This window comes from Ascaphus truei, chromosome 7, assembly GCF_040206685.1.
Source record: "Ascaphus truei isolate aAscTru1 chromosome 7, aAscTru1.hap1, whole genome shotgun sequence".
NCBI classification, from domain to species: Eukaryota; Metazoa; Chordata; class Amphibia; order Anura; family Ascaphidae; genus Ascaphus; species Ascaphus truei.
In genome coordinates, this window is record NC_134489.1 from 45452056 (window position 1) to 45474067 (window position 22012).

General features: G+C 44.4%; 1 protein-coding gene and 1 long non-coding RNA gene across 2 annotated transcripts in view; one reads left to right on the forward strand and one right to left on the reverse strand.

The window, feature by feature from the left end:
• The window catches only part of LOC142499182 (uncharacterized), an 82148-nt gene that overhangs the window by 40721 nt on the left and 19415 nt on the right, over window positions 1-22012 (forward strand). The window lies entirely within an intron of this gene.
• NECTIN4 (nectin cell adhesion molecule 4) overlaps window positions 17909-22012 on the reverse strand; it is an 88441-nt gene continuing 84337 nt past the window's right edge. The window contains exon 9 of the mRNA XM_075608185.1: window positions 17909-20513. Coding sequence (XP_075464300.1) covers window positions 20208-20513 — 306 coding nt within the window. The 3' untranslated portion in view covers window positions 17909-20207. The remainder of the gene's footprint in view (window positions 20514-22012) is intronic.

The following is a 22012-nucleotide window of genomic DNA, read 5'->3' on the forward strand; positions in this document are numbered from 1 at the left end:
AATTCCCAATCGGTATTTATACCCCCGGGTGATAATGACCCGAGGGTATAAATCCAAAACATTTCTCTTTTATTGCGGGCTGCCTCTCTATTACCCCCTCTAGTATCTAAGGGTAATAGACGTTTAAATCATAATGCTTTATGTATTATTACAAATTATTTGCATATTCTGTACCTTATATGTTTTTCATATGAGTATTATATGCTCTTGAATAGATATTTGGTCTGTTTGAATCTTTCTAGTATTAACTATTTTGCATATTATGGTCTCTTTTGTATGTGATTGATTACAGGGGACATATTATTTATTTGTATCCCACATTCATAGATGTAATTGATTATGTGTGTTATATATGTGATATTGAATATAGGACTCTCTTGGATAGATATATTTAATGGTATGGTAGTTTAGTATCAGTGTTATTGTATCTATACTGACTTAATTGTCAGTCTGAATATAACTTTATTTTATTTTATCTATATATCTAAGAGACTCATATCTGTCTCCTCAAAACATTGTTCATTGTTTTTATTTTTTATTTTTTGTTTTTATATATTCCCGCATTGATAGTTTGGTTATCATTATTACTCGCGGGTTATTTTGACTGGATGTCCTTTTTATGTTTGATCATCCCCCGCCTTGTAGTGACGCCATTTAGGTATTTCTATGAAAACCGGTTGTGTTAGTAAATACCAGTCAGCGTGTCTTGTCCCGTTACATCACTTCCGGTATACAGATTTCAGTTTATCAGTCTTTTTAGACGTGCAGCTGTGTCACTTCCGGTGGGCGGATGATGCGTTACCACGTCACTTCCGGTAAGCGGTTAAGGGGTATAAGAAGAGGCATCGAGTCCACACTCTGCACTCTCTGACGAAGCGCCAATTGTGGCGTGAAACGCATAAGAGTTTTCCTGTCTGCACCATGTTGTCCTAATAAAGAAGCTTTTATTCTACTGGCTGTTGTCCTGCAATATCCCTTACTAGCACGGCTGTGCTCTGCTTCACCTACCTTTTTGGAGAATTACTCTCTATTGATTCCAGGGGATGCATGCCCACAGAAGAACATCAGGATTACGCATGTGAGTTACCTTTTGCATTGGTTATTGGGATGTATACACATGGTGGATGTCAGCGCTTTAGATACAGTCCCATTTGGAAGTGATTTAGTGGAGCCATTAAATCTTCATCTATAGCACTTTCTAGGACATGATACATATGTGTCTTATCATTCAGCGCTTACCTGTGTACCCCAGCACTCACTTTATCGTCACTCTCCTGTTTAATGAAGCTCTTCAATCAAGATTATGCATATTATTGTGTCTTCTATAGACTAGTTACCACAGTCATTAGAGCACTATTCACCAGAACATTGTTCTATTACCTTAAAGGTTCTGTGGCCAGATCACAAGTTGCTGATCTGATATCTTAGCCACCTCAAAGTATTTTGTGGAACTTCGTTAGAATTTGTTCCAGAGTCACCAGGGCTAACGAATTCCAAAGTTTGGGGCAAATCCTTGGTTATGTTGTTATTAACCCCTTCACTCCTGGATCAGTTGCCGCTGTGCTGGAACAAAGCCTTGCATCTTTACATGATGGATCAAAATTCAGGAATCACACTGGGGATACCTGGGGAGCCACAGTTATAGACTGCCCAAAGCTATCTTTAACATGTGGATCCAATCCCCCTCGTGGGAACCATTAATCCACCAATAGTCAGTTTACCCTCAGTTCATAAGACCGGTCAAAAGGGCTGTCCAGTGGGCAGGGCGCATGGGTCAGGTTGACGCCCATGCCACTTAGCATACCTGGGCTACACCCATAACTTAGTGCCACTGAGTCTGATTTCTGACCCAGAGGTGTCACTAGCCTGACATCTGTTGTGCATCAGTATGCCAGTTTTGTATACATTATGGGTCTTCTGGGTCTTTTCATAACTGACACTCTTTTAGACCGGGAGATGCTAATCAGCTAGATCCCTCTGAGGCTCCGTCATAAAAATACCCCAGCTCATTCACCCATCTCACAGCTGTATGTCCACGGAATTCCTGCTTGGACTTACAAAAAATATCTCCTGCCTTACATTTAAGATCTGCAGTTTTTACACACTTTATTAAAACAACATGTTATATTTGTGTTATAACTGTAAAAATGATATGTATGTGCATGTAGTGGTTCACTGTATTTGCACCTCAAAAATCAGGTTTCTGGGTGCTTTTGTTCTAGAATTAGTATTTCTCATTGAAATGCCAGCTTCTGTACCGCCATAATGTGTCGGTTAGAGGGTATGGCAAGCAATGAATCTTGTCTTTTAACCTCGCAGGCATGGAATGGCCTGCAAATGGGGTATAAAAATGGCTGGGACAGGGCAAACACAGTAATGCATAGCAAATCAGTTTAACCCCTTCCTTCCCACGTCACATAGGCGTCTCTCTGTCTGGGTAGACAATGGTCCTGCTTATCAAACTAACGGCTCCCAGCCAAGAGGACTGTCAATCCCCACCCTCAATTTTCCACCACCTCCTTGTGGGACCCTTTGCACCCGGATCCCTGGGTTTGCAGGCTGAGTAAGTGTATTACCAGTCTAGCATACCCAGGGTATCCAGAACACAAAGTTGGTTATACACCAACACTAATAGTTCAGCAATAATAAATGGTACAATCACTTTACACGTACATATTTGGCTCAATAAGCCACAAAAGGATGAATATACGGGCCTACCCTGTATATTCATCCAGGCAATGGGGCAATAGCTGGGCTTTACATTTATTAGAAGAGCCACATTGCCCCTATAATCAAAGTCAGAGGCTTGCCCATACGTCTCCAGAACTTTCACTAAATTTAGCAATGATATTATTGGGTTTCGTTACGATTAGTAGAATATCGTCCACATATAGTGCTATCTTATGCTCTCTGTTCCTTATCTTTATACCTGTAATGTCAGGGTGGTTCCTTATCCTTTCCACAAGTGGGTCCAATACTAATGCAAAAAGTAACGAGGATAGCGGGCAGCCCTGTCGCGAACCGTTAAGTATTTTGAATATCTCTGACAATTGGCCATTTACCTCAACTTTCAATGAAGGGTTACTATATAAGGCTTTAACATATTGTCTGAACATTTACCCAGTTCTAGCAAACTGAACATAAACCTTCATTGTATCCTGTCAATCGCCTATTCTGCATTAATGAACAGCATCATGGCGGGGGTTTGGTTCAGAATATTTAAGTAATAATCCCCGAAGAACAGGGCATTACTGGCCAATAATGCCCTGGCTGGAAGAGTTGAAGGCCCGAGGCGAAGCCGAGGGACTTTAACCCAGCCAAGGCATTATTGGCCAGTAATGCCCTGTTCTGAGGGGATTATTACTATTGTAGGCTAAATGTAGGCTTATTTCATAAATAATAGACACTTTTGTATAGTTATATAGATTTTTTAATTAAAATAAAATGGTAAATACATTAAATCACCTCTATATACTCTTACACTGCAGCTATCTATATCCACACACTGCTGCCCCCTCTGTGTACACACACACACACACACACAACACAGCAGCTCTACACACACACAAACTGCTGCTACTGCTGCACACACATACAACACAGCAGCACACCACACACACACACACACACACACACACACACACACACACACACACACACACACACACACACACACACACACACACACTGCTGCTGCTACACCGATACACTGCTGCTAACACACACACACACAGCAGCTTAACACATACACAGCAGCTCAACACACACACACAAACTGCTGCTACACACAAACTCTGCTGTTGCTACACACACATACAGCACAACACAACACACACACACACTACTGCTGCTACACCGATAAACACTGCTGCAGACACTGACACACACACACACTGCAGCTCTACACACACACACAGCAGCTCTACACAAACTCTGCTGCTGCTGCTACACACACATACAACACAACAGCACAACACACACACACACAAACACTGCTGCTGCTGCTACACACATAAACACTGCTACTGACACACACACACACACACACACACACACACACACACACACACACACTAGACAGACAGAAACTGCAGCCACAAACAAACTGCAGACAGCCACTTACTTACTTTGCAGTCTCTCTCCCTCTCCAATTCAACTGAATCTGCTCAGTCAGCTCTGTTCACGGAGGGAGGGGGAGGAGTCAACCCGTGGCTGATACTTCCTGACCAATCCCCTGCCCTGTCACCGAGCTGTTCCTGCCTTCTGACCAATCCCCTGCCCTGTCTCAGAGCTGTTCTGAAAGCTGATTGGCTGGAAATAAACACATTTGATATCAACACATTGCAATCAGCAAAAATTCCGGGCATTATTGAAATCCCTGATCTCTGATTGGTTAAAATTCCAGGCATTATCCAATCAGAGAGCAGGGATTTCAATAATGCACGGAATTTTACTGCTTTAGCCTATAATAATAATTAATCTGGTATTATCTTTTGCATCTCTTTTAGGAATAAATCCTGTCTGGTCCAGGTTCACTAATTCTGGTAGGTATAGGGTCAGTCTGTTTGCTAATATTTTTGCAAGTATTTTGACATCTTCATTTATAAGTGAAATTGGTCTATAGCTTGTGAAATTTAGTTTATCTCTTCCTGGCTTCGGGATGACTGTAATGTGAGCTTCTGGCATGTATTGGTTCAGGCTCCCTGATTCTCTTAGTGAGTTAAACTTATTTTGAATATACGGTATCGTGGATTGGGCAAATGTTTTATAATACGTGTGAGGTAGCCCATCTGGGCCTGGCCTTTTACCGTTAGGTAATTCTCTAATTACTTTTTCAATTTCTTCCCACGTAATGTGTACGTCACGTTTTTGTCTCACGCTGGGATTGATTGTTTTAATCTTAGGATGTTATCAATGTTTGTTTCTATTTGTGCATCATCTCTGTCCGTGAGGCTTCAATATTGTAGAGTATTTCATAGAATTGTGTAAACTCCACTTTAATGATTTTTGGGTTGTGTGTTATGCTATGTAATGTATAACCCTGTCCACTTATGTAACTGTATTTGTAACCATGTACTATTAGTCATTTTAACGCTATGCCCAGGACATACGTGAAAACGAAATCCAAATAGGAACCGGAGCACAGCCCCATCGATGCAGCATGGGACACAGGAAATTCTTTCAAAGCTTTATTAGGTTTAAAGAACATAGGAACAAAATCCTGACAAACACTCTGACATGTTTCACGCTCAGGGCGCTTTATCAAAGAGTGAAACTCTTGAAAACGAGAGGTAACTCTCAAAGTATTACTTCCTGGTCAAACATTTTATAAATAAATCAAATAAATGCTACCGTCCTGTCTTTGGATGCTATTAATGTTGTATGACATTTTTTTTAATTGGTTGGTCAGTAGTCTGTCCATCTTGTTCCCTTTCTCATGGTACTTGTGTTTTAACCCAAGCAGTGATTTTTCTATTTTTTGTGTTAGTAGATTACATTTTTCTCTCGCTGCTATTGTTCTGTCAATGTCTTGCTGTCCCCTGAGTGTTTGTGTTTCACTTCTAGTATGCTTTTGCTTAATGTTAAGCTTTATTTTTCTCTCACTTTTTTCCTGGGGGAAGCTTGTTGAATGAACACTTTTCTGTACTTCCCAGGAGGTTGCTGGGGATATATTTTCGATGTCATTTTCGTTGACACAGTTTTTAAGCATAATTTAAGTGTCATATTTACATCTTCTCCCCCCCCCCGCCTACCCCTCCCCGTTCTTTTTCCTGATAACCCAAATGTGCTAAACAGCGCCTCTTTGTGGGACCTCTGATACAGCTTTTCATTCAACATTTGTTTACTTAAATAAAAATATAAATAACTAAATATTTTTTTCAGGGCCCCATTATTATTAATTAATATTAATACTGACTGCAATTTTTTCTCCCTCCCTGTTCCCCTCCCCCATCCTCTATCATTGTCCCTCCTCATCATCATCCCTCATTATCATCTCCTCCTCATTATCTAACCCCCCCATCATAATTATCTCTCCCTCTCCTCATCTCTCCCCCTCCTCCTCCTCCTCATATCTCCCCCTCCCCATCTCTTCCCCTCCCCATCTCTTCCACTCCTCTCTCCCCCACCATCATCACATCTCCCCACCATCACCTCTCTCCCCCCACCACCATCACCTCCCCCTCCACCATCATCTCCTCTCTCCCCCGCCACCACCATCACCTCTCCTCCCCACACCACTATCACCTCAATCCCCCCACCATAACCTATCTCCCCCCCAACATCACCACTCTCCCCCCCCACCCTCATGACCTCTATCCTCCCACCATCATCACCTATTTCCCCCCACCATCATCACCTATCTCCCCCCACCATCATCAGTTCTCTCCCCCCATCACCACCTCTCCCCCCACCATCATCCTTCTCTCCCCCACCATCACCTCTCTCCCCTCATCATAATCACCTCTCTCTCCCCCCCCACCATCACCTCTTTCTCCTCCCCACCATCACCTCTTTCTCCTCCCCACCATCACCTCTCTCTCCCCCCCCCATCACATCTCTCCCTGCCCTTCCATCAGCTCTCCCTCCCCATCATCGCCACGTCTCTCCCCCTTCCACATCACCTCCCCCCCACCATCATCATCACCATCATCACCTCCCCCCCCCACCATCATCATCACCATCACCTCTCCCCCCCACCATCATCACCTCTCCCCCCCACCATCATCACCTCTCCCCCCCACCATCATCACCTCTCCCCCCCACCATCATCATCACCTCTCCCCCCACCATCATCATCACCTCTCCCCCCCACCATCATCACCTCTCACCCCCACCATCATCATCACCTCTTACCCCTACCATCATCATCACCTCTCCCCCCCACCATCATCATCACCTCTCCCCCCCACCATCATCATCACCTCTCCCCCCCACCATCATCACCTCTCCCCCCACCATGATCACCACGTCTCTCCTCCTTACACATCACCTCTCCCCCCCACCATCATCACCTCTCCCCCCCACCACCATCACCTCTCCCCCCCCACCATCATCAGCTCTCCCCCCCACCATCATCACCTCTCCCCCCACCATCATCACCTCTCCCCCCCACCATCATCACCTCTCCCCCCCACCATCATCTCTCCCCCCCCACCATCACCTCCTCCCCCCCACCATCACCTCCTCCCCCCCACCATCACCTCCTCCCCCCCACCATCACCTCCTCCCCCCCACCATCACCTCCTCCCCCCCACCATCACCTCTCCCCCCCCACCATCACCTCTCCCCCCCACCATCAGCTATCCCCCCCCACCATCATCACCTATCCCCCCCACCATCATCACCTATCCCCCCCACCATCATCTCTCCCCCCCCACCATCACCTCCTCCCCCCCACCATCACCTCCTCCCCCCCACCATCACCTCCTCCCCCCCACCATCACCTCCTCCCCCCCACCATCACCTCCTCCCCCCCACCATCACCTCTCCCCCCCACCATCATCACCTCTCCCCCCCCCACCATCATCACCTCTCCCCCCCCACCATCACCTCTCCCCCCCACCATCATCACCTCTCCCCCCCACCATCACCTCTCCCCCCCACCATCACCTCTCTCCCCCCACCATCACCTCTCTCCCCCCACCATCACCTCTCTCCCCACTAAAGTTCAATGTTTCTAGCCCCAAAGGGCTCTTTACCAAGGTAAAAGGCTTTTTACCTTGATAAAGAGCCCTTAGGGGCTTGAAATATGTTGGTTTGGGCTTATAGCCTTTATTCCACGATCCAATAAATGTGCTATTTGTTTTATCCCTGTTGGGATACGCATCTCTCTGTCCTCTCCCATTGGGTAGTGCTCCGTTTTTTCTCCTTTTTCTCCTTGTTATTTCAAGCAACAGGTGGTCCCTGTGTGCTGGAAGCCTCAACAGTCTCTGTCACTGTCAGTAAGGAACTGGTGAAGGAACAAATTTCCCTCCCACTCCCAAATTTGAAAGAAATTGAGAAATGATTGTAAAAAATCTTATTTGACTGTTATTTCTGTTATATATAAGTAATATATGAATGTTTGCCACAGCGGGACGGGTATCCTTGCCAGCTAAGGCGGCATGTGTTGAAATGTTAAAATATGGTTTTGCCCCTAAATGGGGAATGGGAAGTAGTCCCAACACCTTCAGCTTTGTGGCATTGGGGTGCGCCGCTAACCTTTGGTATATTATGGTTTTCCGTGCCCACATTAGGGTCAGTGGCTGGCACTTATGGTGAAAATTGGTTAATACGAGTGTTATGGAGCTGGCAAGGTTATGTTAATAAATGCGGTGGCCTTTTATACCCCAAATAAGGTGTCTGTGTTTTATTGGGATTCCTATGGAACGGCTGTTTTTATATAAGGGATAAGGAATCTAGCAGTCATGCAACGAATGATTTTTAGTTTGTCCAGCAGGCGGTGATCGTGTGATTCACAGAACATGCAGTTTCTGTTTCTTCTTCCGTATGTTTCATGCTGAGCTAAGCCAAAGCTATCCAAATCAATATATTGCTTTATCAATACTCTTATTGGGAGATTCACGAACCTCCCGTGTGGGAGAACACGCTGCGATCCTGCGTTAACTGCCGTTGACTTGAATAGCAGTCAACAGGTGATTGTAGTACATTAACCTGTAAAGGAGGTTAGCGAATCCCCCCCTTAATTTGTCTCGCATACCTACTTATGTGACATTAGTTTGTCTAAATAAGATTACATACTGAGCCTCATTTTGGAACACATTGTGGGCAGAATACAGATCCGTTCAGAATAAGACATCATATTGGTTGCGCCTGTGACTTGTTAGCTAGCATTCTGCATCCTCCCTTTTCCCTTCCATTAGCTGATAAAAACGGCAAAGATAGAAGCTTTTGGATTATATCTGATGCAGTGTAATTCCCCGATTCTTCATTCCAAGACGTACGCCGCGCTTATAGAGCCGGCGATGCAACGTCACCCGAAAACAAATGCATTGCCGCCGCGTACACTTATAGTAAGCGCGACGGCGCGAAAACTGGTAGCCGGCAAAATTTGATTTTTCAAGGGCTGTCGCCTCATGTGACAGCCCTTGAACTAATCAAATTTCAGGAAACCGGGGCCGCCGCCGCCGCCCGGCGAAACATAACTTTTGGCGACGGGTGACATCACCATTGTCGCCATCGACGGAACTATAGGCGCAGCCTTAGACAAATGTTGTTTAAGTAGGTTTGTTTACTCAAATTCTATACTCACTATGATATAATTTGCCAGGGCATGCTTCTCCTCTAGTTGGCATCAGAGATGTTTGTATTCGTAGCCCCAGAATGATAGTGATGAACAAAATAAAGCGCAAACCCATACTGTATATCATTAAGTAATTCATTTGCTAGTGATATGTGAAATATCATTACGCAATATATCCCATAAGACAGGGATGAGCAAACTTTTTAAGCCGAGCCCCCCTTTTTATCCATGACATTTCTCGGGCCCCCCCTGCCTGATGTAATCAAAATCACATGGGGAAAAAAAACCCTTTATTAAACGGTATACAATGTAAATACAAATACAGGCGGTCATCGGTTATCCGACGCAATGCGTTACTCAAAATGGCGTCGGATAGCGAAGCGTCGTAAAGCGAAACCCGTTTTCCCATAGGAACACAGTTTAAATTAAACGTTCCGTTCCTGAAGGCATTTTTAATGCTAAAATACACAGAAAATGTTACTCAAGCAATAAGATATGCAGCACACACATAGATTATGATGTAAACATTATATTTATTGATTACAGAACTGTAAAATAAAACTATAAAAATAATACTATGCTGTATTTTGTACAGAAATGTACACGAGCAAAAAAAAAAACACATCAATTATTGGAGGAAGATGATGGGGGGGGGGAATCTTCAATAGACAACGGACTTTTTGGAGGTGATGTAGGTGCGGTTGAAGGTTTCGGCCTCTTGAAGAACCTCTTCATTGAAGTCTGGACAGATCCTTTCCTTTTCTGCGTGTAGATCTCTCTATAGCAGCTGATTTGGTTAGACACCCCACGACTGACTGTTGAACTCCGTTCAATGTTAGGGTCATTGTCCTCAAATATGGCCAGTGCGCTATCAATGTGCTTGAATGCCGCAGCCAACATTTTGCTAGACAAAGATTTACGTGGCTGTGGCTGTGCCACATCAGCAGATTGGTGGGCCTCCTCTTCAGCAATTTTTTGCTCCTCTAATTGCATGAGGTCTTCATTGCTCAACTCGTTAGAATGTGAGGCGAGCAACTCCTCAATATCCTCGGTTTCCACCTCCAAGTTGAGATCTCTGGCCATTTGCACAACAGTTTCTGTAACTTCTGCAACAGTCTCTGTAAGGCCTTGGACATCAGACACAAAATCCGGGCACAAATTACGCCAAACTCCGTTTAGATTGGATTGTTTCACCTCATTCCATGCCTCTCCGATGTTTCTCACTGCATGAAGAATGTTGTAACCCTTCCAAAATTCTTTTAGGGTTGGACCACCTTCCACATCGGTTGCTCTGATGGCCTGGGCAAATGTTCGCCTAAGATAGTAGGCCTTGAAGGAAGCGATAACACCCTGGTCCATCGGCTGTATCAGTGAGGTGGTGTTGGGGGGCATGAACACCACCATGATGTTTGGATGATGGTCATCCAGGTACACGGGATGGCCAGGAGCATTGTCCAGGAGCAGCAACGCTTTGAAATCGAGGTTCTGGTTCATGCAATATAATTGCACAGTCGGAACAAATTGATGCTGGAACCAGTCCTCAAAAAGGCTCCCTGTTACCCATGCTTTACGGTTGGACTTCCAAATCACTGGAAGTGTGTGCTTTGCATAACCCTTGAATGCCCTAGGGTTTTCTGCATGATAAACAAGCAAAGGTTTTAGCTTGAAATCACCTGCAGCATTTGAACCAAGCAGAAGAGTCAGCCTGTCCTTTGCAACTTTAAACCCGGGCATAGATTTTTCCTCTCTTGCAATGTAGCTTCTACTGGGCATTTTCTTCCAGTAGAGCCCAGTCTCATCAACATTGAACACTTGACGTGCGCAATAGCCACCGTCCTCTATAATTTTGGCCAATGTAACAGGGAAGGTTTTAGCTGCCTCCTCATCAGCACTAGCAGCTTCACCGGTCACTTTAATGTTATGCAAGTTTGCCCTCTCTTTAAACCGCATAAACCAGCCCTTACTTGCAGTGAACGTTTCCTCAGTGGCCCCTTCTCCATGCTGTTGCTTAATGTCCTCATACAGACTCAAAGCCTTGGCCTGAATTAAGGCTAAACTAATGGGCACATGACGCTGGGATTGATCTTCCAGCCATATGATGAGGAGTTTTTCTACCTCAGCAATATGCCCAGCACGTTGCCTTATTGTCGTACCTTGCATAGGTGCTGAGCCCTTGATCTGTTCCAGGATTCTTGCCTTGTCTTTTATTATAGTCACAATAGTTGTGCGAGGTATATCCAAGGAACGTCCAATTTCTGTGTTCGTCTCTCCTTTCTCAGAGCGCTTTATGATGTTGTGCTTGGTCTCCAAAGTTATAGATTTTCTATTCCTTTTTGGAGTAACAGCACTTTGCTTTTTGCTTTGATCAGCCATGGTTTAGGGCCTAAAATACACCACCAAACCTTCACACAGACTGTTCAGAATGATCTCCTTAGCTTGCAGCCGTCTGGTTGTTCATTTGTAGCAATTTTTTAAAGCGTCGTAAGAGCGTCGGATAAGCCGTTCGGGCGTCGTAAAACGGGCCATAGGGATGCATTGACAAGCGTCGGATAAGCCGTTCGTCGTAAAACGAAGCGTCGTAAAACGAGGACCGCCTGTATGTCTAAATACTTATTTCAACAGCTCGCACTTGCAAAATTAGGCTGCGTCCACACTGCCGCTGAGACGGTGACATCACCAACTCTCCAAGCATGAGCACAGGGTGTCCTGCATAATTTTGCAAGCACGAGCGGGAAGGGTTTTTCACTTTTTTTCCCCCTATTATTTCTGTACATTCATAGTATGATTGATATAGTGGCAGCCTACCCTTTCACTTGCAGAGGATCGCAGCGAAGCAGGTTGCCAGCGGAGGAGAGCAGGAACCCAGCGCTATTGCAGGGCAGACACCGGAAGGAAGGGCGTTTGACATCACAGCGCTCGGGCTTGCTTCTCCGAAGCCCCCGCGTGCGCACACACCATCACGTGGCCACCACCTGCACTATCCTGTTCAACCGCCTGCACACATCTTCGGCTGCCCGCCCCCGCACACAGCTTTTTCGCCCCCCCCCCCCTCAGTTTGTGCATTGCTGCATTCAATCACAACACCCACACACAAAATCACAACACAGACACAGCACACAGACTCAATCACAACACACAGACAAACACTCATCACAACACACACACACAGACAACCAACAGCCAGACACAACACACACACACACAACACATACTCAATCACAACCAACACAACATCACAACCCCCCCCCCCCACACACACACACAATCACAACCAACACAGGACACTCAATCACAACACACACACAGACAAAACCAACAGACAACACACACATACAACACAATCGATCACAACACCCACACACACAATCAGGCACCAAAAACATAGATTGTAAGCTCGACAGGGCAGGGACTGTGCGTGCAAAATGTCTCTGTAAAGCGCTATGTAAAACTAGTAGAGCTATACAAGAACAGGCTATTAATTAATTAATATAAACAACACAGACACAACACACACTCAATCACAGACAAGACACACTCAATCACAACAAACACAGACAACACCCACACCCCACACATACTCAATCACAACACACACAGACAACATACACTCATATCACAACACACTTTCACCTGGGGGGGGGGGGAAAGTGCTAAGTCTGCTCCTGCTCTGGCCCCCCCAGTGTGCTGCTGAAAACTGAGCCGGGTAACAGACAGGAAGAGGAGGGGATGTCTGTGTGCAGGGAAGGCCCCGCAGCAAGCCACAGAGAAGCAGCAGCAGGGAGCTGCTTCTTGGCCGCCCATGCACAGCTCTGCCCGCCCCCAGGTTTCCCCGCATGCAGCCTGCGCCCCCCTAAATAATCTTGCGTGCCCCCCAGTTTGCGCACCGCTGATATAGGGTCCTTTTCTCTTCCATGAACACTATATGTTTTGTCCCTGATAGCACCACTCTAGTAAGATGTTATTGGGCTGAGCAGGGATCCCCCTCCCCGTCCTCTGTACTAGATTGTAGGGAGACAGGTGAGAGGCAGGAATGCCGAACAGCAGGTTACAGTAATCGAGACGGGAGAGAATGAGGGCCTGAGACAAAGTTTTAGCAGTCGAGTAACAGAGGAAAGGGCGTATCTTTGTTATATTGCGGAGGAATAGGCGACAGGTTTTGAATGTGAGGGGCGAATGTGAGAGGAGTCGAGTGTGACCCCTAGGCAGCGTGCTTGGGCTTCTGGGTGAATGATGGAAGTACGAACAGTAATGTGGAAGGAGGTAGTAGAGCCAAGTTTGGGAGGAGGTATTAGGAGCTCTGTTTTTGCCATGTTAAGTTTCAGTCGGCGGATGGCCATCCAGGATGATATTCCAGAGAGACATTCAGAAACTTTGGTTTGTACAGCAGGTGTAAAGTCAGGGGTTGAAAGGTAAATTTGTGTGTCGTCAGCATAGAGGTGATATTTAAACCCAAAAGATGTGATTAGGTCACCTAGAGAAAGTGTGTACAGAGAAAAGAGAAGAGGTCCCAGGACAGAGCCCTGGGGTAACCCACAGAGAGATCGATGGAGGAGGTGTTGGCAAAAGAGACACTGAAAGTACGATGGGAGAGGTAAGAGGAGATCCAGGATAGAGATTTTTTACGAATACCAAGAGTATGGAGAATGTGAAGGAGAAGAGGGGGGTCCACGGTGTCAAATGCTGCAGAGAAGTCGAGTAATATGAGCAGAGTGTAATGACCTCTGTCTTTGGCAGCATGGAGGTCCTCAGTTATTTTAGTGAGGGCTGTTTCAGTAGAGTGAGCAGTGTGGAAGCCAGATTGTGCAAGGTCTAGGAAAGAATAGGTGTTGAGAAAATGTAGCAAATCGAGAGAATACAAGACGTTCAAGGTGTTTGGAGGCAAAAGGCAGGAGGGACACAGGTCGATAGTTAGGACAGGTAAGGTCAAGCTTGCTGTTTGAGTAATGGTATAACGGTTGTATGCTTGAAGGAGGATGGAAAGGTACCAGAGTAGAGGGAAGAGTTAAAAATCTGTGTGTGTAGGGATTATAGAAGGAGCAAGAGGTTTTAGGAGATGGGAGGGAATGGGATCAAGAGGGCAGGTGGTAGAGGGAGAAGAGAAGATCAGCAGTGACAAATCCTCCTCCGAGACAGCGGAAAAAGAGTCAAGGAAGGCAGGGGGAGAGTTAGGAAGCGGTGTTGGATGGAAGGGGGGGGCAACAGAGGGGATGTTCAGACGTATGGATTCCACCTTTTCCTTAAAGTCAGCAAAGTCCTGAGGTGAGATGGAGGAAGAAGAGGAGGCAGCCGAGGGTGGTCTGAGTAGTCAAAGACAGAGAAGAGTCGGCGTGGGTTATACTTGTGAGTGTTGATTAGTGATGAAAAGTAGGTTTGTTTAGCCTGAGAGAGGGCAGAGTTGAAACATAAAGCATACATTTGTAGTGAAGGAAGTTTGCGAGTGAATGATTTCCTCCTGAGGCGTTCAGAGGTACGCAGCATGCGCGTGTAGAAATTTAGCCAGGATCTGGGGTTAGAAGGGCGAGGACGGCAGAGAGGATAAGCGGGGCATGTAGATCAAGAGAGGAGAATATGGCAGAGTTGTAGTTCCTGACCAGGGTTGTCAGGGTCTGAAGCAGAACTGAGAGAGGAGAGGGAGGAGTGCAAAGTGGAATCAAAAGCTGGTACTGTAGGTTAATAGAGTGCAGGTTTCTGCAGAAACGAGGGCTAGATGGAGATAGAGAGAAGCGAAAGAGAGAAAATGAGATGAGGTGACGATCAGAGAGAGGAAAGGGGAAAGTGGAGAAATCAGTGAGAGAAAGGTTTTTAGTGAAAACCAGGTCTAGGTAGTGGCCATCCTTGTGGGTGCTGGCTGCAGTCCACTGTTGAAGGCCAAAAGAAGATGTTAGAGAGAGAAAGCGGGAAGCCCAAGGGAGAGAGGGGTCATCAATGTGGCAATTGAAGTCCCAAAGGAGAAGAACAGGGGAGTCTGAAGAGAGAAAGAGAGTCAGGATTGAAAGTGAGAAAGGCAGAAGGGGGATGAGTAGAGGTAGGTGGGCGATAGATGACCACCACGTGGATAGGGAGAGGAGAAAAGATCTGGACTGTGAGCCTCAAAGGAGGGAAAAGCAAGAGAGAGGGGAATATGAAGGGTTCAGTAATGGCAGAGAGAGGAGAGCAGGAGCCCCACGCCTCCACCCCTGCCATCAGTGCGAGGCGTGTGGGAGAGGCCGCCATAAGAGAGAGGGCAGCTTCCAGAGCAGAGTCAGACTGAATGAGCCAGGTCTCAGTTATAGCAAATAGGAGCAGAGAGAAAGAAGTCATGCACAGAGAGGAACTTGTTAGAAAGGAAGTGAGCATTCCAAAGGGCACAGGAGAAAGGGAGAGAGGAGGGAGGTTGGCAGGAGATGGGTAAGAGGTTGGAGGGGTTAACACCAGGAGTAGAAGTTGCATGTGGGAGGCGAGGATGAGAGCATGTAGGGAAAAAACAGCAGGGACCAGGATTGGGAGAGATATCCCCAGAAGAAAGGAGAAGCATGGATAGAAAGAGTATGTGTGAGGATGATTTGTAGGGGTGTTTTTTAGTGCAGGGGATATAACTGTGTGGTGTCAGAGGGCGCAGGTAGGAAAGGAGTTCATGTGAACTGAGAAGTGGTGAAGAAAGGAGAGATGGAGATATGTAAATAGAGTTAGAGACAAAATGAGGCTGGTGGAAGGAAGTGCATAATTTGAAAAGAAGTGAGGTTACAGCAAATATAAAAAGTAAAGACGGCATCACAGCAATAGTTATGTGTTGAGATGTGCAGTCTGGGATAGATGATATACTCATTTCCAGAGTAGGTCAAGTGCAGGAATCAGAACCAGTAGGTGTAGTCCCTTTCCACTTCTTTTTGAACTTCCTTTTAAACTTCAGCACTAACATTCTACTTTAAACCTGTCTACTTAAAACATGGCTGCAAACAGCAAGGCTGTTGTGTGCTTACATATATACTTCTAAAATGTCACCTGACTGACCCAAGCAACTTAATTAGCACGTGAGGAATGTTAAAACAGATGGTTTTTCTAAGATGGGTGTTGTCTTGCCCAAGTGTGAAAGCTGAATTGAATTAAGACACTTCAAGGGATGATTTGAAGACAGACAATTTGAAATATGGTTTTACCTTCTCTTTCTCTCTCTCTCGTTCGCGGGCTTCCAGTGTCTCTCTGCACCCCCTCTTCGGTCTTGTTTGACTCTTGCCAGCGGTGATGGAGATGGCGGCCAAATAATGGTGGTGGGGTCTCCTCCAACTTCTTTCAGCCCCTCTCTTCTCCCTCGTTCACCGTTTCTCTCCGCCCCCCTCTTCTGGCTTGTTTGACCGTTGCCTGTGGTGATGGTGGTGGGGGTTTTCCCAACTTCTCTTCAGCCCCTCTCCCATGTTTACCTGTTTCCACAGTCTCTCTCCACCCAGCCACCCTTCTGTTTTGTTCGCCCCTTGCCGGCGGCAGTGACGGTGATAGTGGTGGGGATGGTGGCAGCGGAGGGGAGCTTCTCTTCAGCCTCTGTCTCTCTCCCAGTTTCAACCACACTTTCTCTGTTGTTAACTCTCTTTCGGCAAGTCATCTGTTCTCATGGCATTGTGAGCCAGGTATTAAACGATTGGTGGACATAGACTCTGCGATTGTATTACGTATGAAACCTAATATGGTCCTGTGGTCCCAGATAAACCTCTGCTCAAAAAGATCACCAATTGTGGCACACTCCATCCATATATGGGAAGGTATCAGATTATGTCGTGCTTTAACACCGTAATCCCCTATGTTTCCAATAAAGGTTTTTAAACCTGGTTTAAATATGTCCGACTATGTGGGGGAATGGGGATGCCGGGAAGGGAGTTTGTGAGATAACTATAGTTGAAAGATTTCTCCGACTAATGTTGCCACTTTCTACTCTGACCTTTTTTAAATGAATGTGCTTGTCCTACACTCAAACAGGCATTATATCTCTGTTATATGGTACATTTTCTACTAAACCTCCTGAAAAATATAAGTTATGTTTCACAGTGGGAAAAGCGTATTGGTAGTGCCCCTGAGGCAGAGGAGTGGGAGGATATAAAAGCTGAATATGTCGTGTGATGAAGAAAAATTCCTGTGTTACTTTTCAGATGTTACTTGGCCCCTGCGAGACTCTCAGTCATATAACTGGGATCCTTGTCCCTGTGCACCAGGGGATGTGGATAGGTCCGGTTCTAGCATAAGTGGTGAGCCTGCTCTAAATAACTCCATTGTGGAAGGCCAATTAATCCATAATTAATGTGATTGCTATGCTATCTTTAACCCTAAATAAACCCATAGAAGACATACATAAATTTGGAGAACAAAATTGAAAAGCCACATTTATACAGCAACTAGGTGTACAGTACAATAGTGTAAGTGATGGATAAGATACGGTATAGAGCGAAAATGTGAAAAAAAATTACCAACGTCCTAAATAATACAATGCATAACTTTTACAATGTGTGGCAGCCATGGTCTAATTATGTTAATAACAAACTTTTGACAAATATTATTTTATTCTTGATGTATGTCTGACTTTTTGATATCCGAATCGCTAGTGCAGAACTACCAATTTACCAACATCTTCCTCGCTACCTTTTAATATCTGGGGCCCACGTCATCATTTTGCAAAATTCAATAAACTTTAAGTGGGGGAAAAAAAACATCCATGCTTTTAATTTTGACATATATTTGTTTCTTTTCAATAGTTGAATCTGCATCCAATTGCAGTGCTCCATCACATTTAAACAATGTTGTATGAACAGAAGTCTCCCTTTTACTCCTCCAAGGTGCCCATTTGGAGCTTGCAGTACTGATTTCTAATTATTCTAGGTGTATGTGCAGCTACCACAAAGTAAAAAAGTTACAGATATGCATTTTTAACCTGAAACACATAAATGGTTTTATAAACAGACTCGATGTTATATTATTTCAATTATTTGTGCTTAAGCATTCATTTACAAAAGAATTGGCAGGCACAGACTTATAACCGCTCAATTAGAAATCAATTTTATACAACCATTCTCCCCCCCCAGAATTAAAAACAAAATCCGCTGTACCCCTAATATTAATATAAATATATATAAAATATTTACACAACATATAAATATTATCACGGATGTAAATCAAAAGCAAGATAGTTTTTGTTTTACAGTTTTTTTTCTCCTTCTTAAAAAGTCCAAAATGCATTTACATATCTATTTACATCTGTATGTATATATTTATAATGGCAGATAACCCTTAGATTTCACATAGGACAATACACCTTAAATGACTTAATGCTGCTGTATACCATTATATAATACAAATTAACTGTTTCACAAGCAGGCAATTAGAATGTACAAATTATCTAGGGGCTACAAACCCCGTCTCAAGATTTCAATTTTTGGAGTGCACTTTTTTTCACAGATAAAATGGTGTTTCTCTTCAATGCTTCTGTGAGATCTTCCAATTGGCTGCACTTCCTATTCAGTTGTGTCAAAGTAAACATCTTGTACCTGTTATTCCTATTGGGACGGAACAGATGTTGAGCCCTTGACATCACTGAGCGCATAGCATCCAAAGAATTACATGGTCCCGACTATCTGAGCACTGACCATTTCCAATCAAGTCATCTCTACATTTCCTCTTCATTGTCCTCTATTTCACAGAGGGGTGGCAATTGGGAAATAAGAGAGACATTATCCAAGGGGTTTCTCAGCTTCCATCCATGTAATGTGACATTCTGCACTCTTGCCATTCACATTTTGGGGTTACCTGTCTCTTCTAAAAGTCTATTGCAGAACATGATCAGGCTCAGACTATAGAGGAAAAGTGTCAGGTTACTGAAAGTCTGCGGGAAGCTCAGACCATACAGTAAACTGGAACATGTCGGAGCTTTGCACCCATGCAATTATACCTGTAAGGATATTTTCTTAGCAATATGGTGTCCTCTTCCATGCAGACTTTTTACCAACAAATTAAGCTGACGCTGAAATTAGAACTTGAGTGATAGGGCTAGTCCCATTTGGTGACTGTGCCCCAGTTAGTAATTAATCATACTGAATGAACACAACTGTTTCTGTCACAATTAAATAGCGGTTAGCCCATTACTGCTAGAATGGTTTGTAATACAGCCCCGGCAACACTCAGTAGGTTACCACATAAGGTTATTTTAATCTTGATGGGAACAGGCTAGTACTGAAAGTGCAGCCTCACTGCAAAGTAAAAAATAGAACTATAAGAATACTGAATACAATGTCATCACTTGTATCCTCCTGTGTGATTTATTGAGTGAATGCTTAGCCAGCATTGTAGCCCTGATAACCCTTTTACTGCAAAAACACTGCAGAGTGATTCATTACAGGGTCTTCTAGCAACAACAGGCATACTGTAGGTAGCAACGCTCTCAACTTAAGTGACCGACCTAACTGTTTGACCACTAAAAACCTTAAGGATAAAAACAACAGAATGTGATGTTTCTCCCTGATCCGAATCACATTGTAATGTAACGTAACTTTTTGTAATACAAACATATAGTTTTCAATGTAAAAGTGGGACTGACACAAGCAATGCATTTTCATTAGAGCAAATTTTTTTTATATATAGAATCATTGTCCAGGTGCAAAGTCCCATCCATGTCTGTGATGAGAAAGTTCAGATCCTTATAATATAGTTAAAGCATCTGGTAGAGCAAATACACCCCCGAACTTGGGAACAATTAATTGTTTTGGTCAGCAATTTCATTGTCCAGATCTAAGCATATTGCTTCAGTGTAGAGTGGGAAAATGTAATTGGTAAGGAGACTCTTAAATACCAATTTGAGCAAATATGGCACATTTTGGACTCCAGGGAAAGTTACGATGCCATTCAGGTCCTCATGCACTTCCCATGTAATGTCAGTGTTTTTTCCAGGTTTCCCACAAAACGATGGGCTCTTCAGTGATGCAGTTCGCATTCTCTTGTTTGGCGGTAGTTATACAAGGTGTCCCCGACCATTGATGTAGATACCATTAGTGCTGGGTTTTGCCCTCAATGTTCCATTCTCCTGATAAAAATGTGTCATTCCTTGCTTGATAAAAGGCTGGTTCTCTATTCCCCCACTGCCGTCTCGTTCTACATGCTCAGGCTCCTTTTCCGCCACCTCCTCCTCTTGATCATTCAACTCCTCACACTCTTCCTTCCCGTCTTCGTCTGGGACAGTAGATAGAAGCTCTGTCTGTGTCTCTGTTTCCCTTACAGTTGTTAGTGTGGAATAACTGCGCCTATCTGCCTCTTCCCCCTGCCAAAATAAAAATGCACACATTGAAATTGTTGGTATAATTTGTACATGGTCCTGAAATATTTCATTTTTAAATGTTAGTATTACAACATCTGCTTTATCTCAAACTTGTAATACAATGTTAACTCTTAACACAAATGCTGCCTCAGAAATTGAGACTATGTTCAACGAATGACACAAATGATTGAAACGTGAAGCTAAAAGTGACAACACATTTTGAAATGACATTGTGTTCTGAAATACATTTGTGCCACCTCAGGCTACTGTAGTAATGAATACTTTAAAATGAGGTACACTGCCAGGGTTGAAGCTCCGAGAGAAAAAAGGAAACTTACAATCAATCAAGCATCACTTCTGACCCCCAGCAATGTACATATTCAACTTGTAGCAGAGTTTGTTCCTCAAAGATTGGTCTACTCCAGCGGTTCACAGCCTCTTTTACACTGTACTCCCCCTGCTAGAAAATATTTATTTCCCGAACCCCTAATTAATCTTATCGCCGACTCAGACTCCCGCTAAGAAACCTGTGTCACCGATCCCAGGCAGTATCGTGTCCCTAGCTTGTGTGGGAAACACATGCTTACTAAGACCCCAAACTGCCCCTCAGTGTGTGCAGGGAGCATGGGGGTGTAGCTGTCACTCACTGCGGGAGCTTCCAAAGTCACACCCCACAATGCCTTGCTGCTGTGGATGCAAAACATTGTGGGGAGTAACTGAGATCTCCTGCTGTAATTGACAACTATACCGCCCACACTAAGGTGCTGTTTGAGGCTTTACTAATTGTGGTGTGCACACAGGCTCAGGAACCCGCTATATACTGTCTGGGATCCACCAGCACAGATTTATTTTTGCCAGCCCCTTGGAGACACCTCAAGAACCCCCCCATTGGAAATCACTGGTCTTTCCCATATGAGAGAATGTACTGATTCTGAAAAACCAGCATAAAAACACCCAATATGAAGAACCTATCATCAACTATAACGGACAACTATTATTATTATTATTACTGTAGTCATTAATATAGCTTAAGCTGGGAGGCCTTGTGGTGCATCCCCGACCCTTTCAGGTAAGGACTTCCTCACATCTCCCCCAAGTATTCCCTGCAGCTTTTGGACTCAACCCATATTCTATAAATTCATCTTATTTACTGTATACAGTATCCCTGAGGAATATTCAACTGTGTCTTTGTCTGCTGCTCTTTTAAGTATTTGACATTTGTCCTACTGACCCCGAGTAAACTTCAAACCAATTACCTTCTCTTATTGCAATAAATGTCTAGACTTTGTCCAACACGTCCCCCTCCTTATATTATATATGATGTTATAGTAAGAGAAGTTCTATTTCTGACTCGTGTGTGATTACAAGTCACTCTACTCTATAGACTGCTTTTTTTTTGCTGAATTATGTTCTTATCTAATGCATTTCTACTGGAGTTATTAAACACCCAACCCTCTGTTTGCATATACAAGTTTAACACACACACACATTCCCAGCTAGCT